This window comes from Helicoverpa armigera, chromosome 13 (assembly GCF_030705265.1).
Source record: "Helicoverpa armigera isolate CAAS_96S chromosome 13, ASM3070526v1, whole genome shotgun sequence".
Lineage (NCBI taxonomy): Eukaryota > Metazoa > Arthropoda > Insecta > Lepidoptera > Noctuidae > Helicoverpa > Helicoverpa armigera.
The window spans coordinates 1907649-1924556 of record NC_087132.1 but is presented as its reverse complement, the minus strand read 5'-3'; the positions used below and the strand labels follow the sequence as shown (position 1 = coordinate 1924556).

Genomic DNA, 16908 nt, shown 5'->3' with positions numbered 1-16908 from the left:
AAATATTAATTGTTTTATTTATCTTACTGCAATAAGTTAGCTAAATGGCCTTTAAGTTTTCATGAAAATAATGTAGTTTTCACAGTCAACTACGATGATTTTTTTTTTATTTTGATTCATTTCCTGATTTAAAAACAAAATCAAGGTTGCCGTAATTACAAAACTTACAAAACGCTTATTTCGTCAGCCTAGACAGATTTTTGGTATCTAAATTACGCTTCCACACTTAACGTAATACTTATAGATACAATACTGCTTTCAAAAGGCAAATTATCTCATCAGCCACCTTACAAAAGTAAAATCGCGTGTAAACCCAGCATAATTGCCGACAATGACAGATAGCATCGTGAACGGAACGATCGCCATCATTAGCGAGCCACTAACACAGCCATCAGAGAAGACCTTTGAGATTAACAGGACAAAAGATCAGATTAGAGTCATTATCCCGACCAATTATTGCAACAAAGACAAGAGAGGTCAATTGTTTTGTCTAAATACTTTTATTTTGAAGGGTACAATTTAATTTGTTACATTTTCAAAGATTGTTAAGTGTTAAGAAACTATTACATAGCTAAAATACATGAATAAACTCTATATTTTCGGTCATATGAACTTAAATAGACCATCTTACATTGAAATATTTATTTAAACCGAACCAATAGTTCCTGAGATTCCGTGCATTTAAACTTAATAACAAATTCTACAGCTATATAGTATTAGAGTAGCTAAACCATACCGTACTGCAAATAAAACAAATGAAAACCTAAGCATTCTAAAACTGCATTCAAAATAGTGACGTGAGCCTCTTGAAGAAATTTCCCGGAAATATTTAAAGATTATTCAAGGTATTACCATTATAAGGCAGCATATTCTTAAGGCACTACTAACGTCTCATGTCGCATGCCTCGAGGCGGTCCCGAGGTAAAAATAAGGGAATACTTACATACTATTACATAAAACTTTGCTCTTAAACTAATGACCCAAGTTATGAGCGGGTAGCGGGTTTGAGATAATATTTGGTTGGTAGACATCTTATGTATATTTGAAGTCAGATTCTTAGACACACTTCCTACTTATACTATAAACGTGAAAGTTTGTGAGAATGTATGGATGTATGTTTGTTATTCAATCACGCAAAAACGGCTGGACCGATTTGATTGAAATTTGGTATGTAGATAGGTGACCCTGGATTAACACATAGGCTACTTTTTATCAACACACCACGCGGGCGAAGCCGCTAGCGGAAGCTAGTATGTTATATTTTATTTCTGCAGTCGGAAAACTGGCCTACAATAAAATTGCCTATATTTATCAAATTATCCAGGAACGTTTCAAAGACAGAAAATCTAACTTGTATTACCATCTGTTTTATACGAATGACGAAAGATTGGATTCTCTGGAAAAGACACAACAGGCAAAATACAACTTATCAATACCCGATATAAATCAAAACACGACATCATCCAAACCGCTACCTCCCATACCTTGTAACACTTGCACACGGTGTTCCATACCCCCTGAATTTCATGCACCAAAAATGTCGTCGGCGAAGCGAGTCGCGACTCCTCGTGTTTAAATTGTTAAACGGCGAGCAGTGCGCGACTAACGCTAACTTTCTCGTTCCCCTTTCGAATTTTCACATTTTTGCTCCGAAATTGTTAGCGGTTTTAACGAGATTTTAGAGCTTATGAGAAGTCACTTTAGTGTTATGCTCAAGGAAGTGTTGCTTCAGTTGTTTTGCTTAGAGGCTCTCGTTACGGTAAGTTTTGAGATGTAATCTAGTGTGGTATTAGCGAAATGTGTTTAAGAAAATGTGAACTTATGCAAGTAAGTTCAGGATGGGCTATTTTCTAGTGATGGTATCAGTTTTTTAGCTAAGCATTTCTGAAGCTACATGCTCCTTTATAAAATAAAATTTCCTAGAACTACTTTTCAGACATTAGAAATTATCTTACAAATGTAAAAGCTTAATAAGCCAAGATTTTTTCCAACTTAGTATATCCTGTATCTTCCAAACATAATCGACGTAAGCATCATGCTATAGCGTGCGCGAACTAGAGCAGATCAAACATGTCTTCAAACGTAGTACTGTAAAGGCAGGTAAATAGCCTCAATACAGTTTTATTACGTGTCTATACAAATAAATACTTGGCGAAGCTTCGTAACTTAAAAATTTATCTAAATCTATAGCTACACAAATCACAGCCACCGATTAGTACAATGTACAGTTGACAATGACAGTGAACAATTCACACAACAACTGCACCAATGCATTTGAATGCCATTATGTCGGTGTAATCGCCGTGTCTATGTGAAGTCAGTTAGGAGGCTCCAATTGTGTGCATAGAGCACTATGCTGTCATCACAACCGCAGTCTTGTTCAGAACCAAAATCTATCAGGAAAACACGATATTATAAGTCTCGCAATTTTGAGGGAACTTCTTCCCACTCCCGGAAAAGAAGAGAGAGGGAAGAAGGCTAGACTATCTGTGTACCAAACAATTCAGTGGGTGTAGAAGTTTGGTGTACAAAAACGCAAGACAGACAGATTAATGGATAGACATATAAGGACACCACACGTTATTCCAAACCATTTTAGCAGAAGCGCAGTAAGCATAAACGAACAATCAGATCCTCTTTACCAGAACCGCAACAATATTTGAAGTAGAATTCGAGAGTTTACTTTCAAATTATATCAATTACAATCCAACTTAGACAATAATTCTCAGCTACGCACAGCCTAATCTTAGCCACACATCATTCGCGCTAAGACCTGAAATCCCGATCAGAAGTCACAGGTCCATAAACGCAGTAATATATCACTTAAGCGCGTAACGCGTTCTGATGTATTTAGCAAACGCATGTGTAAACTTGCACTGTGGCCGAAGATAGGAAAGTGAGTCTTAGGGTGCTAGGGTGAGGGTTGATATTTGTTTGGCTAGTATTAGGAGTATGTTTGTGGCACGCGAAGTATACAGTTTAACATGTCTTCTTCTGCTTCTTATAGTATCAGTAATAATAATAAAGTAAAATAGCATAAGTGCTATTTAACTTGTAATACCTAAATAGATAATTTTGGTGGTGTCGACTCTCGTGGTCACCATCTTTGAGCAGATTGTCTGGCCATATTGCTACTTAGGTTTTGACGTTTATTTTTCCTGAAATTGCGTAAATAATGTTTATTTTATTTAATTGATATAATGAAAAATGCAATTCATAGCCCTTCACTTCACTCCAAACAAACGGATAAATCAAAAGCGCCTAATCCCGATAGAAATAATTAATAGACCCATTGCGTTACAATATGAACCTTACACGGATGTAGTTATACAAGCGTTGATATAAGTTATCCGTGCAATAACTCACCGGACGCTGCCGGACAGAGGCCGGACAGCGGCCGGACGGCGGCTTACGCAGGCTTAGCGTCCGACGTCGGGACCCGCCCGGATTGTCCGTAATTATGTTAGTAATCTACCTTTATGACTTGTTTGTGTTACTATCTAAACGGGTTTATTCTTTTTAATATACTGTGGATGTAAGCTGACGACATCGGTGAATCGCAACGTGAGATTTACAAGCCTGCCAGTGATTTTTTGTAGAAGTATAAACCATTATGAATTTGAACTTGCTGAATAAGTAAGTTGTACATGAGATAAACAGTGTTTTGGATAGACCAAAAAAAATGAGCAAAGCGAGCGTAATGCCTGTCTTTTGAGTTGTCTCCTGGTAGAACTAGTAAGCTTCGAACTATTTAGTCTATTCTTTCTACTCTTAGACTGATCCTCTTATCTCTAGGTAGGATGAAGCGTTCACTTTAGCTACATACAACATAAAATGTATGAATGTACATGAATGTATGAGAATCTACATATTTATATGTATTTTGTTCCATAATCAAACAGATACAAACAAATGAAAGCCTACGGGTTTGTAACTGATTGAAAACTACTTTGATCAAAATTAATTTTAAAGTTACAATAGAATGGATCAAATTGTAACTATTCGCTATTATTAACTCTGAAAGTTTTACTCACTCGGTCAATAAGGTTTAGGGTAAGCATATAAGGAAGTTATAATTTAAATTACTCATATTTTAACGGAATAGACCTCTGGTATTATCAATGTAGTCCTTCTTAGTTTTACTATCGACGTGGCATCTCACGGCAATTTTTGAAAAGCTGCCTACTAAAATCATTGCCCTTACTTTTTCAGAAAATAGTTAGGTACTCTTTGCAAAAACGCCTCTTTAAACACTTCCACAAAAATATCATAAATGAAGCATCAAATAGAATAACTGAATTAATTAATTAATTAAAATAAAATAGCAATTAATAGCAAAAATTGTAATTGACTAACGGTACCTCCATCTCGTACTAAGCGCTCTCAATTAGCGAAGCAAGGCGTGGTCATTAAAATTTTCATTCAAAACAATTTCAGTATTTCCCAGTCGATGGGAACCCTTGCTATGTGATCGTGACACCATCAAGTTAGGAGAAAAAATCATCTGTAGCAAAAAAATATCTCTGACTAGCTAAGTGATTCATTAACTCGTGATGTTCGTTTGTTTGGTTGAACGCGCTCATCTTAAGAACTACTAGTCCGATTATCTTAAGCTCCACCCTTTCTCATTAAATTACATTTAGCTAAATAATTTCACGTCCGATACCGGACTGAGACTGCTTATATTTGGGTCAAAACATTGATCACATAGTGGTTACAGTCATATGATTAAAAGTAAAGAGTATATAGGTAATACATGATATAGATGCATACTTATGCACTTCAGTAGATGAACAGGAACGTAAGATAGTTTACTAAGCATATAGCTATTTTATGAGCCTACGTTAACAACTCCAATAAACACTGAAAACTACGTTAAAACACTGAAAACTAGAACAATCACTGATGGAAGAGATAACCTTTACTCTCATTACAGCTAAACTTTTCATAAAAAATATCTCAAGAAAAACACAAAAGAGGGTCACCCTACCGGCCTGTAATCTCGCGGCTCTCACCTTAAGTCCTTTTAATTATCTGCCGAGCGACTGAGAACAAAAACACAAGGGTCAAAGACAACACTAAATTGTTTAGATAATTATGAAAATGTTAAATAATATTCAGAAGAGGTTTTAATATTTTTAGTTTAAATAAAAATATAAGGCTCAAGGCCACTTTGAGTTTCTTTATTGAGAAATCTTTTTTTATCTATTGGTGAGAGTTTAATTTTTAAGTCTTACGAAAGAAAAGATTTTAGTGTTTTAAAAATCTTGAAAAAACTCGAGGATTTTTAATAACAGCTTTATTAAATAATTAATAACATACGGCAAACCCCTCCAAAGTATAACTTCAACCTATAATTCCTATTATTTAAACCCCATCAAATACTTACTAACACTACTTTATAGAATCAACCACATCATTACATCTATTTGCCATAAGCTGGTACTCCCAACCCCCTAATCCGCGTGCTACCTTAAGTCCGCATAATTATCTCCGATCAGGGTGCAAAAGAAAACACCTTAGTTTCAGACATAGACAACAAAATAACAAGCGGCGGTGCCATAACGGAAAATCTCATAAGAAAGTAGCGCGCCAAAATGCGGGGGACGAGGAACGTTACTGTCTTCGCCATTATACGCCTTCTTTAGACACGATAATTTATTGTAACACCAAAAATCGTTGACAGATGTCTCAAAGAACCCGAACGCCTCGTTAGTTCACTCGTAACTGATCGTTTTGGTCATGCCTACCGTACGTATTTGACCTAGAAGAAGGAACCTGAGCTACCTGTGCCATGGCATCTCCGCTCATCTTTCCTTACTTCGTGGTTTCAGAGCACGGGGCCAAACACCCTGAGTGCCAAATTTGAGTAAATTATTCAAGGTATTAAAGACACTTTTGTTTTAAAGGGTTTCAGAGTTGGGTACTGAATAGAGATTTTATCGTGTTTAGTAGGAGATGAGTTTGAATGTGTGGTGCTCGTTATATGGTTAAATATTGGCATGTTGCTAGGTGATAAATAATAGAGATAGGTAACACGTTAGGGTAAAATATAACGGCTTACTGAATGACGTGGATGAAGATAAATTCTTCTCAAGTTGCCTAATAGCGTTTTTTACGGAAGTCTTTTAAAAGAAACTTAAATAATACGTTCTTAAAAAAGATGCGTGTAATTAGACAAATAGTTATTAGTGATTGTCAGTGGTGTTTGCTAAGTGTTAAACAGTTTATCTTTTTGTCGCAGACGGAGATATGTTCGAGCGCGCTGACTGACGTCATCCACGCCGTCATCAACGGCACGGACGGCTGCCTCTTCTGCTTTGGACACGCAGGACTTGGTAAGTAACAATTAGTACCAATTTACAACACAAATCCTCAGGATTGACTGTACGGCCACTGTGCTGCAAGAGGGGCGCGTGGGAAGAATACCTACTAATAATATTTATTGTAATCGCAAGGCCATAGTTATAAAAGGGTTGCTGCAGAACATATGTATATCTAAACTGAATAGGTTAATGACTATAATTTAATAATCATAAAGATAATAGATAGATAATCTAGGCTCTCCCAACTCTGTGGTTCTTAATTGGTTCACAGAAAAAGGCATTCATTACAAAAATAAGTGGTTCACTTAACAGTACAGTGCAAAAAAAAATAACCACCAAAAAGAAAAATTGACGTACAAAAGTGTATCTCAAGTTACATGTTTACCATACAGTGAAGTTGTGAGATAATAATCAAGTTCTCACGTTGAATCCACAAGCGTTGATTAAAAACGACGAAAGCTACCCAAATAGGGCTGGCAACCTTAATTTAAATAGTATATGTTTTAGGAATCTCTTTCTAGAATATAGCTAAAGAAAACAGTTAAGTTTAGACAATTATATCTAGGAAAATTAAATTGCATTGAGACTCGTTCACTGTCTGAAAAATATATTTAAAATCTGTATATAAAAATTATACAAACTGGATATTAAGCAACTGGAGAACTATTCATAACTGCCGCAGGAAAAAGTAATTGCAAGTGTCAAACTTTCACCACACTTTCAATACGGGAACACAACTCATCGCGAAGGTGGTAGCCCTAATTATGCACTATAAAGTATGAAACTTCTCACTCGGCGCGGCGGCAGATTTGCATCTAAATGGCAAAGAGTCGAGAGAGCTCTTAATTGAAAGTTTGATAAATACGACCTACCCATGGAGGAAGGAAAGGTAACGGAGATGACATAATGCAGGTAGGCCAGTCGCCTTCTTCTAGGTCAAACTCGTACCGTGGGTATGACCAAAACGATCGGTTACTAGTGAACTAACGAAGTTCGGATTCTTTGAGATCTGTCCACGATTTTTGTACTTATTACAATAAATAGTCGAATCCAAAGGATACGTTTAAAGATGGAAACAGTAACATTCCTCGATCCATGCATGCCTGCATTTTCGTGCGCGAATTTCTTTGGAGATTTTCCGTTATGGGACCTCCGCTAGTCATTCTGTTCTCCATGGATAACTACGAGCTACCTCTGTCCTTCCCGCATACTCGTCATGGCAAAACTTTGATATTAAAACTGAGATTCAAGTTAACACTATGAATGTTAGGCTCTATAGTTCCGACTCCGGTTTAAATAATTTATGGATAACATCCAACTTTTGTTCGAGGGAAATAAGATTTAAAAGTTTTTCTTGTAATTTTCATGATCCTTATGAGGAATTTTATTTCAAGTTTTGTTGTTTTTACATGCCGACTAACTACTAGCTTTGTACCAGGACCCAAAATTTGAAATAACTACCGCCAATGTTCTCAAAATAAGGGAGACAATTCGATGCAATTAAATTAAAATGGAGCAATTCGTAAACAAATACGATTCTAAAACAACAAGGCTTTATAACTCGAAAACAAGACAAAGCCAACGTTAACAGTATTACAAACCTATTAATAAGTTCCAAGACACGAAATCAATTTAGCAAGTAGCGCCGGATTATCCGAACGATGCGATCAAGATAATACCACAGACAAACAATTGCGAAATGGGCTTATGCTTTCATTAACACAAAACAACGACTAAAAACGAAAGAGGTAATTTATCCCAACCTCCCCTCATAGATTAAGGTTTCAGATGCAAATTGAATGGCTCGCGGAATGAAAGTTTTGGGGAAGCGCGGCAATGTTGGCACTAAAGCTGAGCTTACTCCTACATCCCGCTTATTCGGGATCGTAGATCCAACTGAGTGAATAATTCGAACCTCGTTTTAATTATTGAAGGATTTCGGAAGCCACGTGGAGCTAAGTGAACTTACCAGGTATTAAAAGTGATTTCTTGTGTTCATTATGGTTTTGTTGGGAATTTATTCGGCGGCTTGCGGTATTTGAGGAGTTGCTCGTACGGACTTATCATTTATTTATGTTCTACGGAGCTGACTTTCAGACGGGGGCTGGTTGAATTTCGGTTTAAGCGAGAATGGCTCGGTTGTTCAGTTTTAGAATGATAGAAGGATCTGCATAGCATTTTACAGAGAAGGTTCTCGGATTTAGATTTGAATATTTGACCGTGTGTATTTGTGTAGTAGATTTGTAACGTATTTTTCCCAGGCAAGAAACTTAAGGGATGTACTTCTACTTTAAGAATATTTAATGTGTGATCATTTATTTACTTTTGAAAATCTATTTACTTTTGTCCACCAGGTAAATCCTACACAATGTTGGGGCGACCGGACTCACCAGCCGCGCTGGGTGCGATCCCATGCGCCATCACGTGGCTATTCCGAGGCATCGCGGAACAGCGACACAAATGTGGCACGCGGTTCTCCGTCCGCGTCTCCGCGGTCGAACTGTGCACGAACACCAACCAGATCCGGGACTTGTTGGCACCTTATCAAAACGGTGAGGGAATTTTGGTCACATAAGTTATCTTTATTAAATCAGTCAGCTGGTGACTGTGAATTAATCTACATAAAACAAATATAATTTGGTCATTCTTAAAACCTTAGATCAAAGATTAGTAACGCAACCGTTTGACAGTTTACATTTAATTCATTCATAAGTCTGTTATATTTTTACTGATGTTATATTCTCATCACACAGACACGGAGCAATCTCCAGGCGTATATCTTCGAGACGACCCCCTCTTCGGAACTCATCTACAGAACCAGTCCGAGCTTCGAGTACACAGTGCTGAGAAGGCAGCCTTCTACCTCGATGCTGCGTTAGCTACCAGAGGCGGCAGGGAAGAGGGGAAGGATAGCCATCTGCTATACACGCTACATGTTTACCAATACAGTGTTGGAGGCAAAGGCGCAGGTAAAGGCTCTCTAAATATTTGAAGCCCAAAAAATAAGCAAGCAACGTTCATTAGATTCTTATTGAGATAACTGTCGTCGTATAAAAATAAATTCTTCATAAAGAAAATTACTGACATAAAAACGCTTTGTGATGTCCCAACTAACAATGGAATTTATTAAAAGAAAATTAATGAAGATGTACGCCTACATAAAGTGGAGCTATTTCTGGAATGTTCATTGAAGACGGTCTTAGGAAATGTTTTAAATAAAAGTTTCACTATCCGCCTCTACTCTAAACGGGTCACAAAACAACAAAGTTCTTGAATTAAAAACATTTCTCTCTTTGTTCACAGTTGCCGGAGGACGCAGCCGCCTGCATTTAATCGACCTAGGAAACTCAGAGAGAGGAAAAACAAACGGCGGGATTCCACTATCTGGTTTAGGAAATATATTACTAGCAATTTTCAACGGACAAAGGCATTTACCGTACAGAGACCATAATCTCACACATGTTTTAAAGGAGTGTCTAGGATCTCTAACATGTCATACAGCTATGATAGTCCATGTTTCACCAAATTCACAAAATTACTCGGATACTTTAACAACACTACAGTTAGCTTCTCGAATACATAGGCTTCGAAGGAGAAAGGTTAAATATTCATCAAATAATAATGCAGGATCTGGAGGGAGCTCCGGTGAAGACGCCTCAAAACCTAGCAGTAGTGAACCAGATCCTTCGAGTAGTGACCTCTCAGCTGACACCGTTATATACGTAGGTCCTATGGACGATGCAACAGATGGGGAACACCCACCAGTTTATATACCTCATATAAATTCAGGTGACAACAGATGCGTACTAAGTAAAGCATTACGAGGTTCGGCAGCAGAGCAAAAACACAAGTCATCTTTATCCAGGGTCGTTGAGGAAAAAAGCCCAGTACACAGATTACATGGATCACCCAAATCATCTCCATTAAAAATTGCACAACCCAGTCATACTCCTAAAGCTTCCCCGGTACACTCAGCTACATCGAAATCAACTCCACTCAAAAAAGCAGGTTCAAAACATGCAGAAGAAGGAAAAAGTACTAGCGATGAACAATGGATCGACGGACCGAGAATATCTAAATCAAAGTTAGTTGAAGCTAGACATATAATCAAAGAAACACAAGGCAAAAAACGTGAGACTTGGATTGACGGTCCGATGCAAGAACCAAAAGTACCGATACAATTTGAATCTGTGCCAATTCAACCTGGTAATCCAATACCACTACAACTTGGTATTCTTGGCGCTCTTGGTAGCGAGAATCTAGGTTACGGATATATGGATAATCACAAGAAAAATATGATAAGAAAATGGGTTGAAAATCAAACTTCACAAATACATAAGTCTAGGCACAACTCACCAAGTCACAAAGCAACGGTTCTACACAAAGAACCTGCAGGGAGAGTTCCCGATGAACCCGAAACTGCTCATAAAATGGAGCCGGTCACAAAAGATTCAGTCAAACGAATACACGTTGAAGAATCAACTATACGAACCGGATTAAAAGCTGGTTCGAAGGGAATGGCAATAGAAGAAGAAAATATTGGACCTCCAATAGCAGACCAGAATTCAGCGGGTAAGAAATGCTCTTCAAAACAAAGTAAACATGATATAGATGATGATGACGATAGTGAAGAATTAGCTGAAATACCACCCGCATTACCAATAATGCAACCCAGCAGTCTTAGTAGTAGAGAAGTTTCAATGGAAAGTTTAGATAGTAAATATAAAGAGCGATTAAGAATGGATGACGAATTAGTATCTAATCATAGTAGGGACATTGATTCTCATGGTATGAGTAGAGGCATGAATGATGATGAAGACGAAATTTTAGAAATAATCGAAGTTGAAGAACCCTTAGAACCTGTTCCAATGATGGACTCCTGCCTACAAGTAACTGAAGAAGATATAGCATTTTGTATGGGATTCTCAGAAAATCCGTTGCCAGAAGTAGATCAAGAAGACGATGATCATCCGCTTAGGATTTTGAGTCAAGAAAATTTGACAGTGGCTTCTACTTTCACAGATACATTGTCTTTGTACAGTGAAGTCGAACGCCAAATTAGAAATGAAGCTTACTTGAGACAAACAATAGGATTTTATGCGGAGAAGTATAGCGGTGACCGCGGATTTGATATCAATCCCCTTGAGAGTTTACCTTCATCTCGATCAAGAATCGACGACATAATGAGTTTGACTGAGCTTTACGGGTCTCGACGTATGCTAGATACGAACGATATGCCAATCACGAGGATAGCACCACAGTTTCAGTCACTGTCCTTATCTAACGTTCGAGATACAGAAGAATTCGGAGGTGATGGCTCTGTATACAGTGAACCCGCTTACAGACCTAGTGACAAAATATGTAATAGTTGCAAGCGATCTATGTCCAGACCCGGAAGTGCGGTAGGAGAATGTGATGCATATCATGATTTAGAAACCCATGACTGTTATGGCCCCTTTGAAAGGTATCGAGGCAATGATATAACAGACGCACGTATAGCATCTCTTAGGCATCCTGATGGGGCATCAGACCCGAACCTAAGAGAAGAGAAACGAATACCTGGTAGTGGAGCTCCTTCATTTAAGGAACTGAAATCAAACTTACACCTAGAGGTGTCACCCCCTGTAGTAACAACTGAACCGCGAACAGAGAAAAGTGACAAAGGAATAGCGAGAGTAGTTGCCAGTTCTAAGCCTGATGGTTATGATAGTGGCCATGAGTCTACACCTCGGACAGGCAAACACAGTCCAGCAACGACATCAAGACGTGCTGAGTCTGGATACGATTCAGTTCCACGTGATTCGGATGCGTCTTCTCTAGATTCGTATCCAACGCGTCGCGCGGCTGTCGCTCGAGCGCACGCGAAAAAGCACACCACAGCAAAATACAAACAACATAGCGACCGTTCCTTCTGTTCGTGGCTACGAAACCCCTTCACTTGCAAGTACGCCGACACAGACCCAGAAATCAGCGATTTTTAAAGCAAACTGTATTTAAATTGTAAAATTCTAAATAGATATCGTTAAGCTACGTTACCGAATTTAATCTGGAGACTGCTTTTGTACTCTAGTACTCGTATTTATAAAATAAATGCTTCGACACTGTCAGGTTACCACTGTATTTTTCTAGACTTACGACAGCTTTTAGCTCCGCGCTCTGAATATGATAATTTAGATAACATTATAACTATTGTAAATACAGATGTTACGCGAGGATTGCTATGACTTGTTAGCGTTTATCTTCTGCTCATTTTTGTACTTTTATACTGTCATCGTGAGAAAACTATTCCCAATCTATTGTGAAATAATTTTCAAGAGTTGGAGTAGCTTTTGTACTGAACCCACTTGTAAATTGTTCAAAGCAAGATGTCTTCCTCTGTCTTCCCCTGTCTGTGACAATTTCATATCGAGGAAATTATTTTCTATATCTGCACTGGCACTGACCTCATTGTCGTAATGTTATGACACGCCTTTATTCCGATCACTGCTGGCGTACTAGTTTCCTAATCCTCCATTTTGTATTATAAATCCAAAGAAAGTTTGTTGCGCTGTTATAACTTTGTATGAAGAAGACTTGTATGAATAGATAGAAGCCGAGTGATTGGAATAAATTGCGTATAATTTATATCAATGTAACTAAAAATCTCGTTTCTAGGATCTAAGACTGTTGTCATTTAATTGGCCATGTTTTATATAGCTTTAACATTTTGATATATTGTAACAATGTAATGAGAGTTTGACGAGCGCGAGGACTCGCGGGATCTCGTCGATTGTCAACTGCATCGAATGTTGGAGAACTAAGTTAACGCTTTACTGTCAATGTTTTGTTATTGTACTATTAATATTACAAATATATATATCCTAAATTCTACTATGCGTTCGTATTAGTTTACAATAAATTGTTCGATTTCGATTAATCTTCGTTTTATTTTGACTGCCTTGGAAAACAGCAATATGATCCATCCAATTTATTTTGGGATTTTTTTCCACCTGAACAATGTCGATAACGACACTCTAGCAGAACTGTAGTTTTAATCAAAATAATCAAAATAAGTACACCCGATGCTCAGATTATTCGCATCCTTAATCGCTTATGCTGTAGTAAAGATATCAGCAAAATAGAAACGACTATACTCCAGCACTTAAAACAAAAAAACCATGAATAAATAATGTGATACGGAGCACTCTGGCGCCCCAGGGCTGGGAATTTCAAAATCTTTTGGGGATATAAACTTTTTTCCCTCGTCAAAAGTAGCACAAGTTTCCCCTGTTAAGATGCAGCCCTATTATCTTTCATTTCGCCAGTAATTTAACATTCTCGGAGCGCCCCGCGAAAATCAAGCAATCAAATAAGACGTCTACCCTTGGTGGGGTGACAACTTTTTTCTTGGAAATCTCCCAATAATTTGTTAAAGTGGCAGATGGTTAGCCCATAACGCTTATCGGGTTCTAAAAAGATTTTAGCGTTTTTACATTGGATGGGGTAACTTATATTTTCATCGGTAAAGGCAATAAATTCTACTTTTTATCGTTGATTTTTCGAATTCGTTGGAAATTGCCAGGAGTGGGGAGCTCGTACTTTTTAATGGTGGAAAGTGTGATCGACTGAAATTGGGGAAGATGAAACTATTGAGATGGAAGCGAACAATGGGGTGGCAACCACTCTAAAGTAAATTGCATTTTGCTCACAATGTAATCCAGGAAAATCTTATACATTGGCACAGTATGTATTATAATAAGGACAGCTTCTTATACGTTTGTCAAGCGTTTTTTCTAGGAACCTAATCATAACCTTATGGTAATCCATCAGTCTTGAATTCAGGCTAAACACAAGAGCCAAAATATATGATAATGACCAGGAATAAAATAGCTACCACTCTGTTATTAGAAAACATAATTTGACATACAGATTCAAATTTTCTTCTAACAAAATTGCTTAGTTTCTGTTAAATAGTAGATTATTACCTACCATTATTTATGGTACATTGTTTTCAATCACTAGATACGATTCAAAGAAAATGTAACGCTTAGTTACAGATATTTGCGATACAATATTATTCTATTTATTCTAGAGTCTGTACCTAAGTGCCAGTGTATCTAACGACCGTCTGGCAAACTCCTTATAATATTCAGCAAGTATTTCATTGAGAGCCCCTCAACGTTCTGCCAACAGCCTTAACTAAACGAACAGCCGATTATTTAATAACGCAAACGCTGTCACATAATACGGCACCAATAAGTACAAAATGCGGATAAAAATAATAGCTTCGAAGAAGGCACACGCGTCGACCGGCGAGTCGAATGGCACGTGACAAGCACACAGATCGCGAAAACATACCAACTTTATTTCACACAATTATAAACACTACACACCAAGTTATAAAGCCTATTATTCCGTGATGGAATTTCCTATACGGCCTCTGAAACATTGGGACGCGATACATACTGAAATAATAACAAAACGGATAGGTATCAGGGGTAGGTATAATGGCGTATCAATCCTGACTCATACGAGGAAACACCGAAGGTATTACATTTGTCAAGGAACGTCAGCTTCCTGTGGTTGGGGACCAGCATACAAATGAGGATTGTTAACTTAAAGGACATGGAAAAGCCCTAAACTAGCTTAACATTATTTTCTCGTGCATTTGGACGATGAAGGAATTTTCATATTTCTAAACTGAAGTATACTAATGCTTTGAGAGGTGAAGTATGTATACTTAAAGTATATCGTCACATACTGAAGCTTGCTGCTGGGATGATCAATTTTCCGAACGAGCAAATTCTCATAGAAACCTTTTTCATGGCTACACGTTGAGAGGTATTCATACCTCATTTAAGTTATTTTGACTTACCTGATCTGAAATCGTGAAGTAGAATATACAGGCAACCTTTTCAGGTACCACCAAACGACAAAAGGTTTACGGATTAAGCAGTTCTAAATTCAATACAAGACTAAATTGAATTCTCAACGAAATCGACTCTCGACTCCAGCGAACAAAAAATGCCCAACTTCTGTCGAATGTAAATGGGCATTTTGACCAGCCCGCGTTGTATGTGGAGCAATGTGGGACAACTTGTATTGTATAGCAAGTTTTGTTTCTTCAAAAAGCCCATCCGAGGAACATTTGGGCGACGAGAACGTGTCTCGAATGAAAACACGCAGTTTACTGAACAACGCACTATATGCCTTTTGCAGGCGAAGAATAAATTCTCCGCGACCCTTTGAATAGATATTCTTTGTTTATCCACCATTATTCAGAGCTTAGGTCTAGGAGTTATGTTAGGACCCCTTTTTGGGACTGGAAGATTGTAAAGTATGACCGTACAGGGGTTACAGCTTCAGTGATGTTATAATCGTAGCTCTCCGAAAACAATTTCATCGATCTCCGTTTAGTAGCTCGTTGGTCCGAATACGAATTGTCATATTATCTAAAACCAAGATTTAACAGTATTGACTGCCGTAGACAGTAGATTGCAATAATATAGCCCCCTTTTTATACTCGCATCAACTTAATTGACGTAAACATAGCTCATAGATGACCAGGTAATATGTTGAGTGGTTGCGGATCCAACACCGTATGTTTGCCGCATCATGACAAAATTACCATTTAGAAAGATTTTACTACGTATGCTCATAAAAATATGAAAAATGTTACTACCCATAATACATAGGCAAATATCTTCAAAGGACAGAAATCCAACTTCAAAACCGATCTCCCGAAACGTCCCATCGTATGGCAGACTGCAAAGTGCAAAGGTTTCAACAGTCTGAACCGTTCTGCCAATAAGAGTTCAACAGAGTAGAAAAATAGCAGCGCACCAAGGCAGCTGCAATCTCTGCGCTGAATCTGGTATATTTTTCAAGGCGTCAAATCTGTGCGTTACACCGCACTGTCGCAAATCGAATTTGTCTCCTCCGAGTTGAGCCGAATCAATCTGCATTATCCCTCTGACATTCCGCTGCAAAAAGTAAGAGACAGCGAAACTGCTTTTAAACACCTCTTTAGTTAGAATGAAGAGAAAAAAAACATGATGCAGTTTTTATTTATAAAATAGGATATCTACGACAGTCCAATAATGCCCGCATTCGTTTATTTCGACTGGGGAAAATATCGAGGTGACAAAATTGGCTATATTTCAGATTTAGGTATTTTTTATGATAATGTATCGAAATAAAATCTAAAGGAAAAAAGGTGGCAATAGGTTCACCTAGTGTATCTTCAAGAGTTATTAATTTCACACAAGAAACTGAAGAAAATGATGAAAACGTGCAGCCCATACAGGATTCATCAGAAGCTGTTTACAAAAACACACCACCCGACCCGCTGTTTTTCCCAACTTGTACCAATTCCGAAGACGTGTCGAGAGACGGCCGAAGCCGCAGCGATTTCTCAGGATTTGAGAGCGCACTCCAACTTAAAGCACACGCACTTTAACCATGTTTACACTTCACCCGCAGCCATCTTCGACGAGATAGGATATAGCCAGCCGTATGGCTTGGCAAAGATGCTACGTAAAATTTTGTATTAAGAAAATATGGGAGAAATGAATATCAAACATATTTTATGAAAATTCCTATG

At 37.9% G+C, this 16908-nt stretch overlaps 1 protein-coding gene across 4 annotated transcripts in view; it reads left to right on the top strand.

Annotated features, from left to right (window-relative positions):
- The window catches only part of LOC110384389 (kinesin-like protein CG14535), a 254390-nt gene extending 241152 nt beyond the window's left edge, over nt 1-13238 (top strand). For all 4 annotated transcript variants that reach the window (XM_049840490.2, XM_021345664.3, XM_064037574.1 and 1 more), the window contains 4 exons: nt 6245-6338; nt 8681-8878; nt 9080-9295; nt 9630-13238. In XM_049840490.2, coding sequence (XP_049696447.2) covers nt 6245-6338; nt 8681-8878; nt 9080-9295; nt 9630-12307 — 3186 coding nt within the window. In that variant the 3' untranslated portion in view covers nt 12308-13238. The remainder of the gene's footprint in view (nt 1-6244; nt 6339-8680; nt 8879-9079; nt 9296-9629) is intronic.
- Nucleotides 13239-16908: the final 3670 nt, after the last annotated feature.